Source organism: Carassius auratus, chromosome 9 (genome assembly GCF_003368295.1).
Source record: "Carassius auratus strain Wakin chromosome 9, ASM336829v1, whole genome shotgun sequence".
NCBI lineage: Eukaryota > Metazoa > Chordata > Actinopteri > Cypriniformes > Cyprinidae > Carassius > Carassius auratus.
Genome location: NC_039251.1, coordinates 4,958,663 through 4,983,802, shown reverse-complemented (window position 1 = coordinate 4,983,802; position 25,140 = coordinate 4,958,663). Strand labels below are relative to the sequence as shown.

At 39.9% G+C, this 25,140-nt stretch overlaps 1 protein-coding gene across 6 annotated transcripts in view; it reads left to right on the top strand.

Annotated features, from left to right (window-relative positions):
• The window catches only part of LOC113109177 (NACHT, LRR and PYD domains-containing protein 3-like), a 1,077,877-nt gene that overhangs the window by 5,267 nt on the left and 1,047,470 nt on the right, over positions 1-25,140 (top strand). For all 6 annotated transcript variants that reach the window (XM_026272804.1, XM_026272810.1, XM_026272809.1 and 3 more), the window contains exon 3: positions 251-364. In XM_026272804.1, coding sequence (XP_026128589.1) covers positions 251-364 — 114 coding nt within the window. The remainder of the gene's footprint in view (positions 1-250; positions 365-25,140) is intronic.

The window sequence follows — 25,140 nt, the reverse complement described above, 5'->3', positions numbered from 1 at the left end:
TGGTTATAGCTTTTAAGATTAGGATATTGCACTTTTTTCAGTTGAAAGTAGACATTAATTAAATGTATTAAAGGAGTAATGCAATGTAATTATAGCATTTTTGTAATTAAGCTATATCATGTGTGCATTTAGCCTAAACTAAATGTTTTAGACTATTGTTTTTCATACAAATGCCTAAAAGCCACAATTATATTTTTACTATGGTATTGAGGTGTGCTGTATGTGTGGTCTAAAACCAGTTTTGTTATAGTTCAGTTCAGCAGGAGAGATCAGAAGCAGAGTCCAGCTGTGTGTCTGTGAGGAGCAACGCATCTATGGGACATCCAGTACAGTTTAAGAGTGGAGATACAAACACTGATCTCAGGTACAGTTTTATAAACATTTTAGTGCCACTTAGCAGCTCATAGAAGGAATGGTGCATCCCAAAACAATGTTTGAGTGTCATCAACTCGATCTGTGGTAATAATGTTGGAGTGGCTAGCAGTAAATATCTAGCTGAGGGGAGGGACAAACACCCAGCTCTCAAACGAGGGGGAGCTCGACCTACCGCATGTTCCAAGCTGGAACAGCTAGAAATAGATGTACTTAGCTGAGGGAGCACAGCCCAACTCATGAGAAAGGGGACTCAACCTGCAGCATATTCCATGCCGGAACGGCCAGCAGTAGGTTAACTAGCTGAGGGAGCACAACCCCAACTCTCAACAAGAGAGGAGGGGGCTCGACCTACAGCCTGATCATGAGAATCAGAAGAAAGAGCCGCCAGACAAACGGTGTGCCAATTTTCCCACGCGTCCATCGTGTAGCCAGCTGCGAACGTTCTGGCAGGGCAGTCAGTTTCCCACACCCCAAGCTTCTTGTCGAGAAGATGGTGTCAATTTGCGTTGAGAGACCAGTTAATCAAATCCATAATTTCAGTCTAGGAGAGCAGTGCAGGGAGAGTCTCTCAGAAGCAGGCAAGCAGGGAAGGCAGGGAGGAAATGCGTCTGCCTACGTTGCTAAAATCATTTGTTCATTTTTTTTCCTCAATGTACAAAGCACCCCATATTGACCGAAAAACACAGAATTGTTGACATTTTTGCACATTAATAAAGAAAAACTGAAATATCACATCACATATCACAATTTAACATTGCTCAGTATTTAGTAGAAGGACCCTTTTGATCTAATACAGCCATGAGTCTTTTTGGGAAAGAAGCAACAAGTTTTTCACACCTGCATTTGGGGATCCTCTGCCATTCCTCCTTGCAGATCCTCTCCAGTTCTGTCAGGTTGGATAGTAAATGTTGGTGGACAGCCATTTTCAGGTATCTCCAGAGATGCTAAATTGGGTTTAAGTCAGGGCTCATACTGGGCCATTCAAGAACAGTCACGGAGTTGTTGTGAAGCCACTGCTTTATTTTAGCTGTGTGCTTAGGATCATTGTCTTGTTGGAAGGTGATCCTTCGGCCCAGTCTGAGGTCCTGAGCACTCTGGAGAAGGTTTTCATCCAGGATATCCCTGTACTTGGCCGCATTCATCTTTCCCTCAATTGCAACCAGTCGTCCTGTCCCTACAGCTGAAAAACACCCCCACTGCATGACCGTTGGGACTGTATTGGACAGGTGATGAGCAGTGACTGTTTTTTTCCACACATACCGCTTAGAATTAAGGCCAAAAGTTCTATCTTGGAGAATCTTATTTCTCACCATGTGTTTTTTTTTTAAGCAAACTCCATGCAGGCTATCTTGTGTCTTGCATTGAGGAGAGGCTTCCGTCGGGCCACTCTGCCATAAAGCCCTAGCTTGTGTAGGGCTGCAGTGATAGTTGACTTTCTACAACTTTCTCCCATCTCCCCACTGCATCTCTGGAATCCAGCTACCATGATCTCTTACATGCACTGTGAGCTGTAAGGTCATATATAAAATATATATATATAAAAAAAAATCCATCTCAAGGATGATCATAAGATCTGAAGATAAGGTCTGAATACTTAGGACCATGTGATATTTAGGTTTTTATATTTTTCTTTTTTTTAAATGGGCAAAAATTCAACAATTCTATGTTTTTCTGTCAATATGGGGTGCTGTGTGTACATTGAGGAAAACAATGAATGCTGCAAGTCCAACCTTGCAGCGTAGTGTTCCATAACCTCAACAGCTCGAGGGAACCAGATGTCCGCCCCTCTTTCCTTGAAAAGAGAGACAACCAGGAGCGGACACTCACAAATGCATGCAAATTGACCCCTCAAGGACATTGCGAAGCCGTGATTGTGTGTCATTGGATATCAAACGACAATGACATGGATGCTTACATCCTCTAAACGTTTTGCTAGTGCCTGTTTTACAAGGTTTTTAATGTTTTATTTTAACCTTTTTAAGCCGAAGTGCAGCATATACAAAAGGAAATTACTGATAGGGAGGAATTTCCCGTCAGATGCTTAATGTTCTCACTGCGACACAATGCGCAGCATGTATTCAGCTCCCACGGGAGTGGGCATGCTCCGCCCACTCGCTAGATTATCACAGAAATCAAGCGCAAGAAAAAACTGCTGCTGTGTATGTATCCCTATTCCTGAAAGAGGTGAATGCACTCATGCAAACGTTGCTACAAACTCTGAATAGTAAATAGTAAATAGTGAAAAACTCACGTCCCCTCCGAGTCTTGCGAATGCAACATAATGAGCGCAGCAGAGCGCATCCAACTGCCTCGAGAGCTGAACGCTTGCGCTTGCTCTTAACTACACAGAAACACATACACACCACAGCATGGGAGCCATGTGAACTGCAGGTATCCGAGCAAAGCATCTGGCGAGAAACATGTACTCCTAGATGCTGTACGCTTCAAACAATAGTCAATGAAGACGAAGAACAGGGTGACGTGTTCTCCCGGTGCTTATTTATAGTCAGAGGTTGTCGCCGGCCAACTTGTTGGTATTTTTACAATGTATGATTCAGACATGGGTCACGGTGAGGTGTTCCCGCATAGCACCCCCTAGGGGAAGCAGTTCGAAGTTCCCTTGAAAGGGAACCATTTTAATTCAAATTCACACAAAAATGCTAAATACATGTTATTTGGATTGTCTAATTCAAGTCAAATCAGAATGGTCCGATTTTACCTTTGTGAATGAGACGCAAATGTCACTCTCTGACAGCTGGTGCCACTAATGGAACAGCAGGTATTTAAAGGCTGCTGCCCGTTTAAAACTGAGTGCTCGGATCCGATTACTTAAGACATAACCAACTGTGTTTACGAGAATAGTTGCAGAGACAATTATTTTGAGATAATTTTGTGTGTTTGTGTTCATTCCTTTCATTCAGAAGCTAGGATACGTGAAAGATGAATCAATTGTGTACGTGCATTGTCTGAAACACTCCTCTCAGCGCGTGCTAGGAATGACTGTGCGCAACCTCCGAATGCGTGTGAATTGTTTAAAATATTTTGAATCGGCAAGAGATGGCAACAAGTGCAAATTATCAACTACGATCCATTTCATCCCTTCAAGCTAGTGAACAACTAAAATCAAGCTAGGAATTTTACATCGATATTTTCAAGTTCGCCCATCAGGCAGGGTGATGATACATTTTGGAGCCCGACTGGAAAACACAATAGGCAAGGCAAGTTTATTTATATAGCACATTTCGTACACAATGGTAATTCAAAGTGCTTTACATAAAAGATAGTCAGAAAAATGATAACAAGAATAAAACAAGCAATTTTAAAACTTTTAAAATTATGCTTATTTAAAATGAATTTAAAACAGTTAGAAAATTATTTTACATAAAAAAAAAAAAAAAAAAAAAACTGTGAAAATATAGTGCAATCAGTTCGGACATTGCACAGTGCTCATTCAGTAAATGCACAGCTAAACAGATGAGTTTTAAGTCTAGATTTAATTGTGACTAGTGTTTTAGCACATCTGATCTCTTCTGGAAGCTGATTCCAACTGCGGGCAGCATAGTAACTAAAGGAGGACTCCCCTTGTTTTGTGTGAACCCTTGGTATTTCTAACTGACTCTATCCTAGTGATCTGAGTGGTCTGTTAGGCTTCTATTCAGTGAGCATATCTGCAATATATTTCGGTCCTAGGTCATTTAGTTACTTATATACGAGTAAAAGTACTTTTAAATCAATCCTAAATGTAACTGGAAGCCAGTGTAAGGACCTGAGGACTGGTGTGATATGCTCAGATTTTCTGGTTCTAGTCAGAATCCTGGCAGCAGCATTCTGGATGAGCTGCAGCTGTCTAAGGGTGTACTCACACTGCCAGTTTGAACCGTGCCCGAGTGCGTTTGACCACCAAAGCGCGGTTCGTTTGACTAGTGTGAGTGCTCCGAATCGTGCCCGGGCACGGCTCGATTGGCCGGCCCTGGCCCGCTTGGAAGAGGTGGGCCAGGACACGGTTCAGTTGGACTCGGGCGCGGTTCGCATGCAGTGTGAGCGCTAACCATGCCGGGGCACGGAAAGCACACTTTAAGCACACTTTTGGAAAAAGATGTGGGAAGTGTGTCAAGACAACAGGTTGACGATTTTAGTTGCTGCACTATGTCTTCCAGAATTTTGCTATCAATTGTTTCAAAAATAGACATAGCATCTTTTTGATATTTTGGCCGAATCTGTCTGACCTCTGCATTTCTTGAGGATGTGCTAATCGCCTTCCTGATATTTATGATCTTCTCAGAAAAGAAAGAAGCAAACTCATTGCATTTGCTGTCTGAGAGCATATTACTGGGATTCTGACTTGAGGGGGTTTGTCAGTCTCTCAACAGTGGCAAAAAGAGTATGAGTGTTATTTAAGTTACAGTTTATAAGGTTTGAGAAGAAAATCGGTCTAGATGTGGCTAGTTTCACATTAAAAGCATGAAGGCTGTCTTTATAGATGCTATAGTGAATTTCAAGTTTCGTCTTCGGTATGAAATATAATAAGAACTATAAAACACTAAGGATTACAAGGATTAATGAGCTGCTGGATTCATGAATATTAATCAGCTTTTGTGCGTTCGGTTGAACTGATTTGCTGAAATCAAAACAGGGACGATAATAGGTGAGTGCCAGCCAATGAAATTGCCATTTGCACATTAACTCCACACACTACCGAAAAACCTGGATATTCTTAAAAGCTGAAGACTTCCATAGGAAAGCTGTTATTTTGACAGGAAAATGCAACAAATAATATTGTTTAAATGTAGCAGGTCAATTTTCTGTCTTTCTGTCTATCTGTGCGACTTCACACTAGAGTTTACCGTACATTAAATACAGGTGCGCTGCGCATCCATTGAGATGAACTGAGAATATCACAGATCGGTTGACGGAGAGTGAAACTCTGAAGCGCTCAGAGTCAGAGTGTTTGCGAGTGAAAATATATCTGTTTTAAACTTATACTTAGCCTCCAACTCACACACTGGCGATTAAAATTTGAGAATTTATTAGCCATTAGCTAATATTAGACAATTAAATCGCCAGAATGAAGATTTAGTCGCATATATGCGATTGATTTACTCGCAATGTAGAGGATTGGGTTGACAAGAAATGGATAGCTTCCCTTCTGTGACTAGCATGCAAGCGCAAGGCAACACTGTGTGCATGTAATACTCATGGGAGTTGTAGTGTCGTAATGTCACACTGCAATATTGCTTATTTCAGATGCCTTTTAAAAATACTACAGTTACTCAACCCGCCAAAGTGACTAGTTGGAGTCACTGTGTTACCCGCCACAAGCTAAACCCACCCGCATTTGGCGGATGTTAATATCAAGCCCCCGACCAGCATAGAAAGTCCCATAAGTACCAAGGCAGTTAATATTCCTCCATACTATGATGACTAGGCAGAAGACTTCAATAAAACCATGGCTACACAATTACCACCTCACTGCTCCTGGGACTGTTCTATTGAGTTACTCTCAAATGCTATGCCTCCCAAAAGTAGAATTTACCCATTATCCAGAACTGAGACCCAAGCCATGGAGGAGTATATTGAGGAAGCCTTGAGTTCAGGATTCATCCGGCCCTCTACGTCACCAGCTGCAGCAGGATTCTTCTTTGTGGAGAAAAAGGATGGAGGACTAAGGCCATGTATTGACTATAGAGGACTTAATAACGTCACCGTAAAATTCAGATACCACCTGCCACTGGCTCCTTCAGAACCTCAAATAACTCTGTGAGGCCACTATATGCACCAAACTCAACCTACGGAGTGCATATAACCTGATCCGAATTAAAAAGGGTGACGGATGGAAAACTGATTTCCTCACCATTAGGGGGCATTACAAATATCAGGTCATGCCATATGGACTCGCTAACGCTCCAGCAGTTTTTCAATCATTCATCAATGAGATTTTCCGAGACATCCTAAACCAGTACGTAATAGCCTACATTGAGATGACATCTTGATCTATTCAAAAAAAGAAGAGGAACATATTAACCCTTTAGGCACCAGAGTTTTTTTCCGAAAACATTTAATTTTAACATCTTCATTTCAAAAGGCTATAGCTTAAAAGTGATAACATATAGAGACTTTCTGTCAATTATAAAAATATTAAGGATGACCCAATGTTTATGTAGGGATTAAATTTTTCCATCTAATTTGCATACTATGACGTCATATGGTGGTGGCCAGCTTGAATTATAGAATTTTCATGAAAAGTCACGTTTAGATGATAAAATGCAGCACTTCTTTCCCCCCAAACTGTCCCTCACTTTCTGTGTGCCATGGTAAATGCTCAGGTAAATAGTAAGTAGTAAACAAACTGTGTAAATCATTACTAATAAATGATAGAAACGAACCGAATGCATGTAGCGGTTGGCCTTTTGCTGTAAAGATTTTAAATTTACTACATACAGCAGGCACTTTGATTCCATGTATGGAGACATAAATATTATTCATATGACACACAAACACAAGTGGACAAGACCGGTTTAGTTCAAAAGCTATGCCCCGTGTCACACCGCCTCTGCTCCTGCTACGAGCAGCGCGGCCAGATCTGCCTCACGCACGCGCCAAGTGTGCACAGCTTTGACTACTGTCATTGTCATTGCGACTCCCCACCCTGCCTCCACATTGCCCCCTAACTGTCCTATGAATACTTCGACCTCATCTTACATATCCAGTGGCATTAGACAAAGTCTCCACTACAATACTGCGATTGCGGAGAGGCACACGGTCAGACGACAAAGTTCATGTCTAGCGCGGTAAAAATATCACGCCTCTCTCCCCACAACACTAACACGCCTGCTAATTTTGTGATGAACACTCCGACCCAGGGAAACATTGTTCACACCACTGACATTCTACACAATTTACATTGGGCAAAAGATTCACTGTTTGTGCTTGGTGTAGGGCTATCAGTGTTTGGAATAACGGTGTTTAAAAGAACTGCGTTAGGTAACAACGTTATTTTTTTCAGTAACGCGGTAATCTAATTAATTACTTATCCCGTCGTTACAACGCCGTTAACGTTACTGAACATTAAGTGCGGTGCGTTACTATGCATTAATTTAATAAACTATGCAATCCGAATGTACCCCTGGCTCACACAGCGAGTGAGCAGGTGGTTTAATGACGAGATAAGCGGTTGTGATTGGCTAAGGCAGAGTCATGTGTTTCATGGTAGCCAATCAGAGCCAGTGTTTTTACACACATGCCGGCACACGCGGCTGCGCCAACGGCGCCAAACACACACACACACGCACAGCTACAGATAGATTTGCAGCAGAGATGGCGAGTCAGGAGCTATCCCATGAAAAGTTGGCATTTTCAAGGTGAAGATATAAGCACTACATGAAATTAATTGTGGTCAAAGGCAAGAACGTGCATGTGATGTGAACATGTAATTTGTGACACGCATCTACAAAGCTATTGGCCAAAAACTCTTTTCTTACAAAGATAATACTTGAAGTGCAGGATAAAACTCTTGCTGTCTGTTGAAGTGCAATAAATATAGAAAGTTATGTACCTGTCTGTTCTACTCATTTCAACTGACTTGTGAAAACTGCAAAAAAAAAAAAAAAAAAAGTACAAATTCTCTGACATGTAGCAACTTTTTTTTCTTCTTCTTTTTTTTTTTTTTTTTACAGTAACGCAAATAGTTACTTTCCCTGGTAACGTTACTTTTATTATAGAGTAATTCAGTTACTAACTCGGTTACTTTTTGGAACAAGTAGTGAGTAACTATAACTAATAACTTTTTTAAAGTAACGTTCCCAACACTGAGGGCTATACTTTCACTTTCAGTATCACCGTCACATCCGAATGCAGATATTCCCCTTCAGAATCAGGGTCCGCGAATAGAAGTCCCAATACTTCATTGCAGGTTTATTGATGCCATTAGATAATAATAATAATAATAATAATAATAATAATAATAATGCCAATTCTTGTTTACGTTGACAATATTGCTCTGATAAAATGGCTCACTCTCACACTAGCTCCGCTTTTGTCGCACTGATTCAATGCGCTCTAGCTCAAAGATTTTGTGTAGAAGCATGACGTTTCAGAGATGAAGTATTACATGTCTGCTATCCGGTGCAGGGGAGGTCGCATGAAATTTGACACCCTATTTGACAAAATCAGCCGTTTTCTTCAGTGCCGCATCTTGTCGAGTAAACTCGACTGTGGCGCCAAGAGGGTTAACCATGTCAGGACCGTTCTCACTCGACTACTGAAGAATCAATTGTATGTTAAGACAGAGAAGTGTGAGATTCACGTCAGACAGACTTAATTTCTTGGTTATAATATTTGTCATCAAGGTGTCAAGATGGATGAAACCAAGGTCAAGGCAGTAACAGAATGGCCACAGCCATCTTCTATCAAAGAGCTTCAAAGAATTCTGGGGTTGCTAATTTCTATAGGCAGTTTATCAGATATTACATTATGATTTCTTCACCCTTGACATCTCTTTTAAAAGGCAAACCTTCTAAACTTAAGTGGAACGAGGAGGCCACCGAAGCATTCAATACTCTGAAGGCCAGGTTTACCACCGCCCCCATCCTCAAACATCCGGACCCCGATCTTCCATTCATACTGGAGGTGGATGCTTCTGACTCTGGAATCGGGGCCGTGCTCTCACAATGCCATGGCCAACCTGGCAAATTGTATCCCTGTGCATTCTTCTGTAGAAAATTAACAGCAGTAGAGAGAAACTATAATGTCGAAAAAAGAACTCCTGTCCATGAAAGCAGCCATAGAACAATGGAGACACTGGCTCGAGGGAGCAGCCCACCCCTTCCAGGTAATTACTGATCACAAGAACCTGGAATATATCAAAGGTGCCAAAAGACTCAAGCCTGCTGGTCCCTATTTTTCACCCGATTCCAGTTCACTGTAACCTATCGTCTTGGCAGTAAGAACATCAAAGCTGATGCCCTCTCTAGACAGTATGACCTTTCCTTCGACAACCATACCCCTGAAAGTATACTCACCTCATCTGTAATCATTGCCCCAATTACCTGGGATATCAAAGAACCAGCCCCTGCTAACTGCCTACCTAATAAACACTACATTCCACAAAATCTGCGGCACCGGGTAATGCAATGGGTCCACACATCTGTCAGCTCTGGCCACCCTGGAATATCCTGCACATTGCATCTGTTACGCAACTCATGCTGTTGGTCCTCAATGACTAAAGATGTCACTGCCTATGTCAAAGCCTGTCAAGTTTGTGCCCAATCTAAGACTCCCGAAGAATTGCCCTCAGGACTCCTCCAACCACTGCCCATTCCACAACGTCCCTGGTTGCATCTGTTACGCAACTCAGTCTGGTGGTCCTCAATGACTAAAGATGTCACTGCCTATGTCAAAGCCTGTCAAGTTTGTGCCCAATCGAAGACTCCCGAAGAATTGCCCTCAGGACTCCTTCAACCACTGCCCATTCCACAACATCCCTGGTCCCATCTCTCCATTTACTTTCACAGACTTACCCCTGTCCAACGGTTTCACTGCCATATTAGTTATCATAGACCGGTTTTCGAAATCATGTCATTTGGTCCCCTTAAATGGACTCCCCACAGCCATGGAAACAGCTCAGAATATGTTTCATCATGTGTTCCAGAATTATGGCATCCCAGAAGATATCGTCATTGACAGAGGTACTCCGTTCACATCACAAGTTTGGAGAGCCTTTTGTAAACAACTTGATATTAACGTCAGTCTAACGTCTGGTTACCACCCACAAGCAAACGGACAGGCAGAACAACTAAACCAAGAACTGGGCATATATCTCTGATCCTACTTCCGCAGAGAACAGCATAGATACTCATAATTCCTCCCGTGGGCAGAATATGAACAAAACTCACTGACTCACTCATCAACAGGTCTGACTCTCTTCCATTGCGTCCTTGGCTACCAACCCCCTTATGTTACCATGGTCTGGTGAACCCTCATCGGTCCCTGCAGTGGACGTTTGGATTCGACATAGTGAGAAGGTGTGGGATAGTGCACATGTACGCCTGCAACGAACTGTACGAAGACAGGAACTTCAGTCCAACAAGCAATGGTGCCCAAATGGAGCGGGTCTGGCTCTCCACAAGGAACCTTAAGTTACGGCTACCAAGCAGGAAGCTCAGCCCGAGGTATGTTGGTCCTTTCAAAATCCTAAGAAGATTAAATTAGGTCAAATGCCAACTAGAGCTTCCTGCTGACTATCGTATCTCTTCATCCTTTCATGTATTGCTTCTCAAACCGGTCCACCCGAATGCTGACCCCAACCATGAGACTCAGGAACCACCACCGCCACTGAAAATTGACAGGTTAAACTGCCTGATTTAACGACTCTGTCTGTAAGATCTTTCCTTAATAAACTTCTGCAAATGGATTCTAACACCACCTCAGCCTCCTCCTTACACAAACTTATCAATTCTAAACAGTTTGGATTTAGAGCTGTTTACCTTACCGAGAACATTAAAAGTAAGCTGGACAAGGGTAATGTTTATAGACATAAAAAAGCCCTTTGACACAATGAACCACTAGATACTCTTGAATAAACTCACCACCTTCAACTTCTCTATACATGTTATCGGCTGGTTTGCATCATATCTAGAGCATAGAGAGTGTAAGGAAAAGGGTCAATTTAGCTCATAGGTAATCATTTAAGATTTTAAAGGGAATTAGAAAAGAATCACTGTTTCACGGCTGATCACTGAGATGGCCAGCGATTTATTGAACGAGCCGTATAACATCAGCTCTGCAATTGATATTAATATCCAAAGTATAGGGAAAATACTATTAATTAGCACAGTAACAAGATCGGCAGTTTAAGACATTAACTTGTAAGAACAAAACACAAGATACTTCTTTTCAATATGAATAATTCTTTATTAGATAAATAGAAGACATATAAACTAATCTAACACAAGCACACACACTTCATACACTCACAAGTTTAGGAAGATAGAAAGTTATGAAAGAATGAGTTTAAGAGAATGAAAATGTGAAATCCCAAGTTTACAGCAAAACGTGAAATTGCATAGACATGAACAACCATCAGTCACTTAATTGACCCTCGCATTGAGTTCCTCAATGAAGTTAAAATTAAATTAGATGCACCAGTACAGATGTGAATCTGGAGGTGTTACTTGCGTCGCCTGTGTAAAGGGGGTTTCCCGAGGTTGCTGATTGGCTGGAAGCTCAGTAGTCCTCGAAGTGACGTCTCGGGAAACCCGTGGTTGGGGTGTCGTCTGATGATGTGGAGTTGTGGGCTGAAGTTGAACGGGCACTCAAGGTCAGACTTGGAGACACAGCATTACAAAACTTAACTCAGAACACAAAACTTTCAACAGAAAAGAAAAGAAACTAAAATAAAAGAACTGAAGTAAAGTTTGACAAGACAGTGGTGTTTCTTCTCATAGAGTCTATGTAGCAGCAGCCGTGCAGGCCGAAGCATGCTGGAACTGCACTCAAAGAACGCTAACAGTGATGACTAAAAGCATGATTAAGAGCAAAAGCTAAGAAGCAAACGCTAAAAGCAAACGCTAAAAGCAGGCATGACTGATAGCAAAAGCTAAGAAGCAAATGAGTAAAATGTAGAATTTGATGTTGTCCTGAGTATTTAAACTGGCCTTTTGGCCACACCTCAAATGTTGTCTTGAACAATTAGATATTGTATTTGCTCTGGGTATCATAAATTTTATCTTATCAAGCATGTGGTCTGAATTTTCCCACTTTTGCAGGGTATAATTTTAAACATGATTCCTATAACAAGAATAAGATACATTTGACAAATAACTGATGGTCAGAAAAGTTTCAAGCAACCAGATTAAAAAAACATACATCCTAAACATGAATTGGATTCCTTAAGCTATTCAATAGTTATTAAAAACAAATAAGTGATTAGAAACATGATTGTCAAATGTGTGGGATACACAAATTAATATGGAGTTAAGCAATGGACTGATATTAATTTTTTGAGTTCATTTTGCTGCATCCACTTCTATAAAAGACAGTTCCTGTGCCATTCTGTGACATAAGGATGTTCTGTGGAGACCAGATGTTAAAAGGTTCCCTTAGGAATTTCAGTATGGTTCTCCTAAGTCAATCCAATAATCTTGTTTACTCTCATGGGTTTACATGTGATGGTGTGATGTGATGTGATTACATGTGATGATCAGGCTGTGCATTTCTTTGACCATCAATCTTGATCACTTGCCCCAAATTTGACCATCTCTTTTCTGAATTTAAAATGTCAATAATTGTTCTAATGGTATTAATGTTAAAAGCTGTTCTGTGAAAGAGTTGGTTGTTTAGTGGACTTGCTTCTAACTTGTGGCACTAGGAATTGATTTATAACATCCTGTTGCGTTTCTGAGGAAATAAACACAGAACTCTCATTACAATCCATAATGGTTATCCTACAGGGTTCCATTTTGGGCCCTCTGCTCTTCAGTTTATATATAAACGATTTACCAACATGTTGTCAGTCAGCGAACTGTCAGATGTATGCTGATGATACAGTAATTTATGCATCAGCCTGGACACCAATTGCATTAGCATAGACCCTGACCAATGAAATGGAGAGTATATCCCAGTGGCTTAAAGATAATCATTTGACGCTCAATGTCAAAAAGACTGTATCTATTTGCTTTTCTATAAAAGGGAAAGCTAAATGCTAAATCAAAATAGATCAAGAAGCCATAGAGGCAGATGAGGAATTTAAATTTTTAGTTATTATTCTGGATTCACAACTCAATAAACACATTAACAAACTCTGCAAGACTATCCGAAAAACTTGAACTGTTTTAGAACGATAAGGTCTCATATACCTGTCAAGGCAGCTTTGCTGTTTTTTCATACCATCATACTCTCTCACTTATCTTATTGTGTTACTGTATGGGGCCAAGCATCCCAGACAACAGTCAAACCCATCATATCATTATACAAACAGGCAATGAAAATAATGGATCAGAAACCAACTATGTGGCACCACTGTTTGATTGTACAGAAGTACAAGCTTTCAGATTTTGATAGATTTATTAAGTTCTCTTTTCTTAAACTGACTTTAAATGTGCAAATAATCTAGCTCCAGCTGTACTCTGTCCTTCTGTGATTAAAACAAGCACAAGGAGAGTGGCCACTAGGAGAGCAGTGGGTGGCAACTGCATAGCAGAGGGGCACAAAACCACTTTCGGCCAGTCATGTTTTTCAGTGATAGGGACCCATTTTTGGAATGATTTACCAACTGAAATTCAATTCAATTCAATTCAATTCAAGTTTATTTGTATAGCACTTTTTACAATACAATTATGTTTATGAAAATTATGTTTCTACAATATTTAGTAGTAGCTAGTAGTTTGTGCACGTTTGACAGGATTTTAGAAAAAATAAAAAATAATAATACAAGACGTAGTCAGCTAGACAATGAACTACCAGTATTAGTAATTAATAGTTATTATATGATGCAGTCACACATTTAGCAATAATTGTTAGTTCTGTTTGGTGATTCAAGGTTGGCATCATCTGGGGTCCTCTGAGGGTCAGCATCATCTCTTCTCAGGTGTTCTGGATCCAGACTGGAGCTTGTGTAAATCCTAGTTACCACGGGATGTAAATCAGACACACTCTGCACATTTGATCAGATGCAACTACACTCACAATTTAAAAGATACATTATTTGTATGCTTGGCAAAAGAGATGTGTTTTTAATCTAGATTTAAACAGAGAGAGTGTGTCTGAACCCCGAAAATTATCAGGAAGGCTATTCCAGAGTTTGGGAGCCAAATGTGAGAAAGCTCTACCTCCTTTAGTGGACTTTGCTATCCTAGGAACTAACAAAAGTCCAGCGTTTTGTGACCTTAGGGTGCGTGATGGGTTGTAGCGTGGTAGAAGGTTAGTTAGGTACGCAGGAGCTAAACCATTTACGGCCTTATAGGTAAGTAATGATAATTTGTAACTGATACAGAACTTGTAAAATTGGGGTAATATGATCATATTTTCTTGACCTCGTAAGGAGTCTAGCTGCTGCATTTTGGACTACCTGTAGCTTGTTTATTGAAGAAGCAGGACAACCACCTAGAAGTGCATTACAATAGTCCAGTCTAGAGGTCATGAATGCATGAACTAGCTTCCTGCATCAGAAACAGATAACATGTTTCGTAGCTTGGCAATGTTTCTAAGATGGAAGAATGCAGTTTTTGAAAAGCAGCAGTGATGGCGTGAATGGAAAGCTGGCAGTTTTAGTTTCTATTAAAGTTGTGGTGAGGTATGTCTGCTGGTTATTATGATGTTCTGATAGCAGCTGCTGAGTTCAGTCCTCCTCAAGGTCAAGAATGAGGAGCTTTATACATCGACAGGACAGCTATAGCGGTTCTGGGCCAGAGCCAAACTGATAATGGAGCGACTGGCTACAGCACAGAATCTACAAGATTCTGTGTAGTGTTTTTTGGTCCAATAATTAATATCTCTGTCTTATCCGAATTTAATTGGAGAAAATTATTTGTCATTCAATCTTTTACATTTTTAACACACTCTGTTAGCTTAGATAATTGGGAAGTTTCATCTGGTCTTGTTGAGATATATAGCTGAGTATCATCGGCATAACAGTGGAAGCTAATTCCGTATTTTCTAATAATATTACCAAGGGGCAACATGTATATTGAAAATAGAAGGGGACTTAGGACGGATCCTTGTGGCACTCCATATTTTACTGATGATAAATGAGATGACTCCCCATTTAAATAAACAAAATGGTAGCGATCGGACAGGTAGGATCTAAACCATCTTAGAGCCTGCCCTTGAATACCTAGTTTTGTAATCGATCTATGAGTATGAGTACAATACAAAAAATTTACAAATAAAAACAAACTGAACTGAAAACATTTAATAGAAAGGTGAAACACTGGCTGAAAGAAAATCAAGCATGTGGCCACTGAGTCAGTTTTGTTGTGATGTATTGTCTGTGCTGGATCCCTGGTTGTTTGCACATGGCTCCAATGATCACCCCACGGGGCGAGGTCTGGGATATGGGAGATAACTTGTAGTGGATAACACCTCATTTTTGGGGTTGGTTATTAAGTGCTGTTTAAAGAATTTAAAAAATAAATGATGTACTTTGCTAAATATTGTAATTCAAAGGATTGACTTTAATCTCTCTCTGTTATAGTTCAGTTAATCAGAGGAGATCAGAAGCAGAGTCCAGCTGTGTGTCTGTGAGGAGTGATGCATCTGAAAATCAGTCATTAGATTATAAGAGTGAAGATACAAAGACTGACCTCAGGTCTAATATTTAGCTAGAAGATTATTTGATAATGATACGAAATACATTTAGCTTAGCTTATTTAATAATGCAGTATATTAATTTTACAGGCGTGGAGTCCTCAACAGGTTTAGATCAAATCTGATGAAGAAGTTTGAGCGTCTCTATGAGGGAACAGCGATGCAGAGAAACCCAACACTCCTGAATGAGATCTACACAGAGCTCTACATCACAGAGAGTGAGAGTGGAGAGATCACTAATGAGCATGAGGAGAGACAGATTGAGACACAATCCAGGAGAGAAACAACAGAGGACACAGCCATCAAATGCAGTGACATCTTTGGACCTTTACCTGGACAAGACAAAGCCATCAGAACTGTGCTGACAAAGGGAGTCGCTGGCATTGGAAAAACAGTCTCTGTGCAGAAGTTGATCCTGGACTGGGCTGAAGGGAAAGAGAATCAGGACGTCCAGCTCATATTTCCACTTCCTTTCAGAGAAATCAACCTGATGAAGGATAAAACACTCAGTCTTTCAGATCTTCTTCATGTCTTTTTCCCTGAAACTAAAGAAATGGAAATATCCAGTGATGAATATAAAGTGTTGTTCATCTTTGATGGTCTGGATGAGTGTCGTCTGTCTCTGGACTTTAAGAGCAAAGTGAAAGTGTGTAATATCTCTGAATCAGCCTCAGTGGACGAGCTGCTGATGAACCTCATTGTGGGGAATCTGCTTCCCTCTGCTCTCATCTGGATCACCTCCAGACCAGCAGCAGCTGATCTCGTCCCCTCTGAGTGTGTCCATCGAGTGACAGAGGTACGAGGCTTCAATGAGCCACAGAAGGAGGAATACTTCAGGAAGAGAATCAGTGATCAGAGTCTGGCCGACAGGATCATCTCACACCTGAAGTCATCAAGGAGCCTCTACATCATGTGCCACATCCCAGTGTTCTGCTGGATCTCAGCCGCTGTTCTGGAGAAGATTTTGAGTCGAGCAGAGAATGGAGAGATTCCCAAGACTCTCACTCAGATGTACACACACTTCCTGATCCTTCAGACCAACATCAAACATGAGAAGGACTATGAGAAGAAGGTGACAGATGAAGACATGATCCTCAAACTGGGGAAAGTGGCTTTTCAGCAGCTTGTGAAAGGAAACCTGATCTTCTATGAGGAAGACCTGAGAGAGTGTGGCATTGATGTGAGAGAAGCATCAGTGTACTCAGGATTGTGCACTCAGATCTTCAGAGAGGAGTTGGGCTTGTATCAGGGGAAAGTCTTCTGCTTTGTTCATCTGACTGTTCAGGAACATCTAGCAGCTCTATATGTGCACCTCTCCTGGACAACCAACAACAGAAATGTGTTTGAGCCCATCACCAAACAGAAATTATGGTCCAAAGTGGAGGCCCGGATTCAACTCAGTTCATCAGAACATGTTTCATTATCTGAGCTGCATCAGAGAGCCGTAGATGAGGCTCTTCAGAGTAAAAATGGACATCTGGATCTTTTCCTGCGGTTCCTTCTGGGTTTGTCAGTGGAGTCTCACCAGATTCTCCTACAACAAATAATGACACTGAAAAGAAGCAGCTCTGACAGCAATGAGGAAATAGCAGAGTATATAAAGATGAAGATCAGGACCATTATCTCTCCAGAGAAATCCATCAATCTGTTCCACTGTCTGAATGAACTGGGTGATCCTTCACTAGTGAAGGAAATACAATATTATTTGACATCTGGAATGATAAAGGAAGTCAAACTCTCTTCATCTCAGTGGTCTGCTGTAGTTTTTTTGTTGTTGACATCAGAGAAAAAGCTGAATGATTTTGATATTAATAAATTTGTTTCTGGAAATAATAAAACCAACAAACTGAAAGTTCTTCAGAAACTGCTGCCTGTGATTAAAGAATCCAGATCAGTTCAGTAAGTATCACTGAGAACAATCACTTCACTGTTAAAACATGAAGAAAATCAAAGTTCAAAGCATAAATCTTCAGCGCTGCAGATGTTGCCCAGAATTTAGCCATCAGTAATTTTAAATTAAATCAGTGACCCCATAACATTCTAAGTCAAAGAAGTGGCATATAAATTATTCAGGTTTGTAAAAAATGAAAAATGTCTTGGCAAAAAAAATAAATAAAGGAATTTTAAGTCATTTTTTAACCACTGACATTGTGCAACATGTGCAGCATTGTGCAACAAAGTATTATTATTTAGATTTCTTAAATGAGGCTCATGTTTTTATACTTTGACATTTTAGATCTTTATTTAATGATTCTTCAACATGTTGATTTGTGTTTTAAATTTGTACTTTCAAATTTTACTAATGGATTCACAGCTAAACTGATCTGATCTGACAGAGTGAAGAGTGTGTCATTGTTCTCTACAGGTTGATTGATTGTGGCGTCACAGATGAAGGTTGTTCTGCTCTGACTTCAGCTCTGAGATCAAACCCCTCACACCTGAGAGAACTGAATCTGTCTGAAAATAAAATAAGAGATCTGGGAGTGAAGCTTCTCTGTGCTGTACTGGAGGATCCTCAATGTAAACTGGAGAAACTGTGGTAAGATCATATTTGACTCACACATGAAACACAGTTTAAAGTGTATTTGAAGTGAGTCTTTGTCTGCTGCTGTGAATTCAGCTGATTGAGCTGTAAATGATTGAACACATGAGCTGCTCCTCAGTTACATGATACTGCAGGACTGAGAGTCACACTGAAGTACACACTTTTACACACAATCAACATTTCAATCTCTTGACCTAAACAGACTTGAGCTCCACACAGTCAGTGACTCTTTAACATATTGATTTAATTGTGTAAAATCAAACAAATCACTGAGGGGTTGCACTGACTAATCTGTTAGTCGACTTCAGTGCTCTGCAATGATGCTCTAAGCTTCACGTCGACTAGTCCCTGGTCCTATAGAGGGTGCAACAGGATAAGGAATCTTTGAAGTACTTCCACATTTATGCTCTGTTTCCAAACTGTTAAAATGACAAATACATGCATAATCTGAAAGCGCTGCTCCACGTTCAGTTTCGAGCACCCAGTAATATATGCTGTAGTTATATTACTGGGTGCTCGAAATTGAATGGGAGAATGCATATTTTAAACATGAATGAACATTTCTTCTTATCCGGTGTGCGATCACCTTAAACCTCAACATAGTCCCTGACACATCACTTACCCCTACTCATGTCATCTTTCGACGTAACCTAATCACACTTTCACCCTCCTGGCTATCTGCAATGGTTTCCTGTTCACTTCCGTCCCCTAAACTGTTAGCATCTTTTGATGTTTTATGATCATGTTTTGTGCTCTGTGAAATTTTGGATCTCAATCCAAAGATCTATCAAACATGTTGATTTGTGCTTTAAGTTTGTACTTTTTTTTACTTATGGATTCACGCTAAATTTATGAAGGTAAAAGTGTAGCAAAACTCGATAGCTAGCTGATTTGAATTTGAGATTTGTCATGTTGATATTCGTATCCTGGCGCGGATTAATGAACAGGCTTGCATAGGCTGCAGCCTAGGGGCCCCAGGTGTGCAGGGGGCCTCGATTGGCCAGACATTTTTTTATTTTTTTTTATTTAAGGGCAAACCAGGCACGGCACGGTGCATCATTCCAGTTTCCAGTTTGGATGGGCCAGACAAATTGTGAACGTTAAATTAAAAACGTTATCCAATCACTATTTAATCTAATAAAAATTACTGACTAATATACTGTTAAATTATCTGTGAGTATACATAATAAAGATTTTAACCTGTTAACTGTCACTCACGTTTTTGAAGATAGACTTGAATGTGCATGATACAAACCTAAATTTTTATAATTCATGACTGAAAACATTTTGTAACATGATTTTGATGTGCCATTTACAGGTAATGCAATGTCCGATTTTAAAATGGGTTTTAAAGGATGAATTTTGAGATTTTATGTTTTCAAGTGATATATAACTTCTGATGATTTCTAAAATGTGATATAGAAAAAGGCAACAAGGAAGTCTTTTTTTTTAAACAAAGGTCAAAGCTCCTTTTGTAATGTAGATTTCTGAGGGTGCACTCTTGTCATAAATTAATATATTACTTTTCCTACATAATTATATATATATATATAATTCCTACATATAATTTTTGATCGTGGATGATTAAAATGTCCATCTGCTTTTGAAGAAATATCATAGTATCGTTCTGCAGCGCACATTCTATAAGCTGCAGTTCTGGTGCCTCCGTCATATAGGCTGTACAATGGCACATGCATTCACAGCAGTGTCAACTCAGCGCTAGGGTTACTTTCTCATTTACATTTGCTTTTAAATGTTTCATTGGTGCGTTGCTCTGACCTGTGCTTTTTCTGAGCACCACATACACCCGACCAGAGTAGAGAATCAATCACCCAAAAAAAAAACAGTTTGATTCAGACACGCTGTGTGTTAGTCTTCTTCATGCTTATGGAATGATATTCCGGACATTATTCAAAAGGGATTGCAAATTGTATTTGCAATTGCGTTTTCAATTTGTGGACGCATAAAATGTGACAATCCAAACGCAAATCGCGCATTACCGTTTGCATTTTTGCTTTCGCGAACGCACAGTGAGTGCCAAATTTCGAATTGAAAAGCAAAGTCCATTTGCAAATGCAATTCTCATATCTTACGAGCTATGAGCCAGTCACATTTAAAAAGCGATATTACCACATTTGCTTTTTTACTCTCTATGCACAGCGCATGTAAACTGCCAAAACTTTTGCATTTGCATTTCCGACGTCTACACAGAAACCTGTCAATCAAGTGACAGGGGCGGGGCCATTTTATTGGGCGTGTTTCCATTGGGAAGTGATGTCACTCACAGTCGACCACAATAAACAATTATTAATAGACGATTTTGCTGAATGTTTTGAAAAATGGAAGTAATCGGTGAAATTGTGGAGGACATTTTGACACTCGTGCAGCAAGTTCACGACAATTAATACGGTAGAGATTTCCTTTTACTCAGAAGCCATTTGGTTTTGGACAGGTTAAATGTGTTTGTGGCCTTGACGAACAGCATCATCAGTAATTATGCCTTCGCCAATCTAAGTGAAGTGGCCAGTGTTCTGAAACTTTCGGTTTCTGAGACATTTGGTGTCATTTGGGCAGATCATACATGATTATTTCATGAGTTTCCTGTTTCCCGTTAAAGCGATTCTGAAAATATTAGCGCATTGTCACCGGATCAAAAAGATAAAAAGAGGCAATTTATATAATATTTCGTTTCATTGTAATGGCTGAATATATACACATTTCTGAAGCTATTATTATGTTTAAATGAAAAAAACGAAAGGGGGCAGTGGTATTTTAAATCATTTTTCGTTTTATTGTAAATGTACAGTGAGGAAAATTGCATTCGCCAAAGCGAACTGACTGATGTTGTCAAGTACGCTGCTGTTAGCAGAATTACCAGATTTGGGTCATCACGGACATCCCCCTTCCGAGTCGAATGCACAAAGTCTGAACTACCCAGGATGCACGTCCAAAATCAGAGCGTGCTTTGAATTGAGAAACACGCGTAGACCTCCATTCACCAGACTATTTGGCTAATCTTCCCGGTACTTTAGACCACGATGGAAACACAGAAAGCAACAGGTCTGGGGGGAAAAAGTTCCTGGAAAAAAAGTTTGGTGGAAACGCGGCATTAGATCAGCAAAGACGTCATTACTGATGATGCTGTTCGTCAAGGTCACAAACTCATTTAACCTGTCCAAAACCAAATGGCTTCTGAGTAAAAGGAAATCTCTACCGTTTGAAATGTCGCCAGCATGCTGCGCAAGTGTCAAAATGTCCTCCACAATTTCACCGATTTCTACCATTTTTCAAAACATTCCGCAAAATCGTCTATTAATAATTGTTTATTACGGTCGACTGTGAGTGACATCACTTCCCAATGCAAACAAGCCCAATAAAATGGCCCCATCCCTGTCACTTGATTGACAGGTTTCTGTGTAGATGTCGGAAATGCAAATGCAAAAGCAATTGTGATTCCATTTGAGTTTTGGCAGTTTACATGTGCTGTGCAGAGAGAGTGAAAAAGCAAATGTGGTAATTAATATTGCTTTTTAAATATGACAGGCTCATAGCTCGTAAGACATGTGAATTGCATTTGCAAATAGACTTTGCTTTTCAATTTAAAATTTGGCACTCACTGTGCGTTCGCGAAAGTGAAAATGCAAACAGTAATGCGCGATTTGCATTTGAGTTTGGATCGTCACATTTTATGCGTCCACAAATTGAAATCGCAATTGCAAATACAATTTGCAATTCCTTTTGAATAATGTCCTTAAATATCACCAATATATACATAAAATGTAATTTTATTTATATCACCAACAAAATTTGCACAGCAGAAAGCAAGAATATTATACATTAATGCTGACAATGTTATTAGTTTGACGTGTGGTAGAAAAAAAAGTTTGCACACAATAGCCTAAGCCACCGTTATTTAATTTATTATTTTTTATTATTTTAATATAGGCTACGTTATGAACATATCATTGAAATACAAACATACTGAAATACTTTATCCACAGAGCGAGTGCGGAGCGGTGTTTCTGGTATCAGTGAGCGTGGAGCGGATTGATTATTAAATGCTCAGAGTGCAGAGGGAAATTGTTAAAATACTCCATCATTTTGGGTCATACAGATAAAAGTAATCAATCTTTCAAATCAGTATATGTTTATTTGTGTGCACTCAGAATAACAACGAAACGCTATGCTTCTGTAAAATAATTAAAGCAAACAGGATGCAGTTTCTGCCATCTCAGTCATGTGAACTTGAGCGAGAAACTTAGAAAATTGTGTGCATGAAAAATAAATATATAGAAAAGTCTACATTAAAAAAAAAAAAAAAAAACGAACAACAACAAAAAAAGTGTGTGGGTTAGGGTGAGCGTGATTTCACCAAGTACTACATGTTGATCCTTGAACAACATTCCAATCAACCAATCAGAATTGAGATAAAACTTTTCAGGAATTATCTATTTTAGGCTTAACATCAGGGTAAGGTGCTTCTACATCCTTGTTAATCAGCTATCATTTCCCACTGATTTTAGGAATAAATTATGGGTAGGGTTAGGTTTAGGGGTAGGAATTGGGTTAAATCAAAAATTTTTTGGTCAGTAATGTTGATCCAGGAACATATCTTACTTGGCAAAATCACAGTGAACGTGGGTCAGCATGGAGGATTTACATGAAATTTTATGTGTGTGCAATGCACATTGTGCATTGTTTAAGATGGCTTTCAGTTCATTAAAATAACAAAAATAAAATACAATTAAATATTTGTATTTTACTAAAGTTTGCATGCTGTGATCTGAAGCCTACTTTATTTTTTTATTTTTTACTGTAACTGGCAGATTCCAGCCCCAAAAAAACACAACCCGGGTATGGGCGGGAACGGGAGTAATTCTTCCGAGATTGAAACCGGACATGATTTTCCCCCAGTTTTTTTGTGGGATTGGGATGTGACGGGATTTTCTTTTGCCAGAGTGGGACGGGAGAGATTTGAAAATCCATTCCCATGTCACCCTCTAATCTATATCAGTAAGATCGATTTCATGCGATATAATTAAATCTAGTGTATGATTAAAACGATGAGTGGGCCCGGTGACATTTTGCTTGACTCCAAAACAGTTTATTAGGTCAGTAAACGCAAGTCATAGTGCATCATTTATATTGTCAAGTGTTGTTCTTTTTAGCTGTGCTTAACCCTCACTTGATAGGGAGGCACCAATCCTGAACATTGTCAATGAACAAATCCTAAACTGGGTTTCACTCAATAACCAGGCCTTTGTTGCATCCTTGTCATTTTTTATTTTGTCTCCACTTTTTGCAGCCCAGATATTTACAGGGTTTAAAACCTTAAACCAGAAAACACCAACGATTTACTAAGTTGCAAATTCTTTGTAAGAACAGACACACAGGGCTTAAAATGATTAATTATCAGTATTAATTATTTGAATTCATCACAGATCTTAAATTACAATTTAAACTACAGGAGATTACATGAGTAACCAAACACAATGAATCGCTCACCAATTGAATAGTTAAGCAGTGAGTTTAACCCATATAAATACAATACATATTCACTCCCATTAAACTACAATCTACAATTTTAGCACTTAAATATTTGTGATTTCCATTTTAGACAAATGTTATATGAAAGTAGGACCATGCACACTCTTAAACCATGTCTTTTACAAACAACCAATTCAGTATACAGTATCCCACACATCAGAACACATATTAAAATTAAATCACTAAATTAGTCAAACTGCACTAATATTGACCAACCACTATTTACACAATACATTCCGTAAACTACCACGTGAATTTTTACAACACACAGATACTACAGCGTACAAACACAAGTGCCTTGGTAACATTTGCATTTGGCTTATTAGTCATATGGAGCTAAGTGTTCTGGTGATGTTGTTCGAGAGGAGCTCTGTTCTGACTCTGCTGGGGTGCAGGCCATCAGTGCGAAAAAGACTAGGACGCTCCCAGAAAAGATTCCAATTATTAACAAAGAGCAGTTTCTGTCTTATGAAAATAACCATTAATTTAAAGCAACAAGTCTGCTGAACCTTTTGTGTCCTTGTCAATACGTGGGCAGTGCTCCTGACACGATAATCATAGCTGTGGACATCATGCTGTCTCCATCAGTCTCCTGAAGTCCCTCTTCAGTGTCTCTGTCTGCCGCAGCATGGTGTTGTTAACCCCGGCGTGAAGCATGACCGATCTGGTGCTCTCGTCGACCTTCAGGATCGGGGGTATCTGCGCAGAAACATTGAGAACAAGAGCACCAGGGAAACAGTGAGTGTGCACTTTACATTCAGCTAACGTAGCACTGACGTGTTGGACGATGGAGTCTTTGACGATCAGGGGGCTGGCTTGCGTCCTCTGCTGTGGATGCACCCAGGGTCCATGGTGTCCCAGCGCCGGAGTGAAGGACATCTGGGAAGATCGCGTCCTGGGTGCACCGGGACTGTGCAGAGAAACACATGGAGTAGAAGTAGTGGAACTGTTAGCAGCGTGCTGTATACTTACCCCTGACTCGTGAGCATCAGCCTGGGAGGATTCCAGCGTGGCTCTCCGCTATATTACGATATATTCACACATTATAGAAACAAAAATGAAGGTTTATAAAATAGATTTTTAAGATATAATAGTAAATAAAAAAATAATCTGAGTGACTGAGCTCAAACGCAATACACACGGCAGCAACAAACAGTAAGTGATTTATGTTTTTGCCTCGTCACTCTGGCCGGACAAGGCTTCACAATATGTTAAGAGGCGTAACATTTCGGCCTCACACTTGAGGCATTCGGCCAATCACAACATGCTGGATAGCTGGCAAACCACAGCACACCTTGCTTTTCAGAGAAATAAGCCTTGTGAAAATGGATGCGTTTCAGAAGACGGGTCATAGAGGATAAACTAGTTAAGTA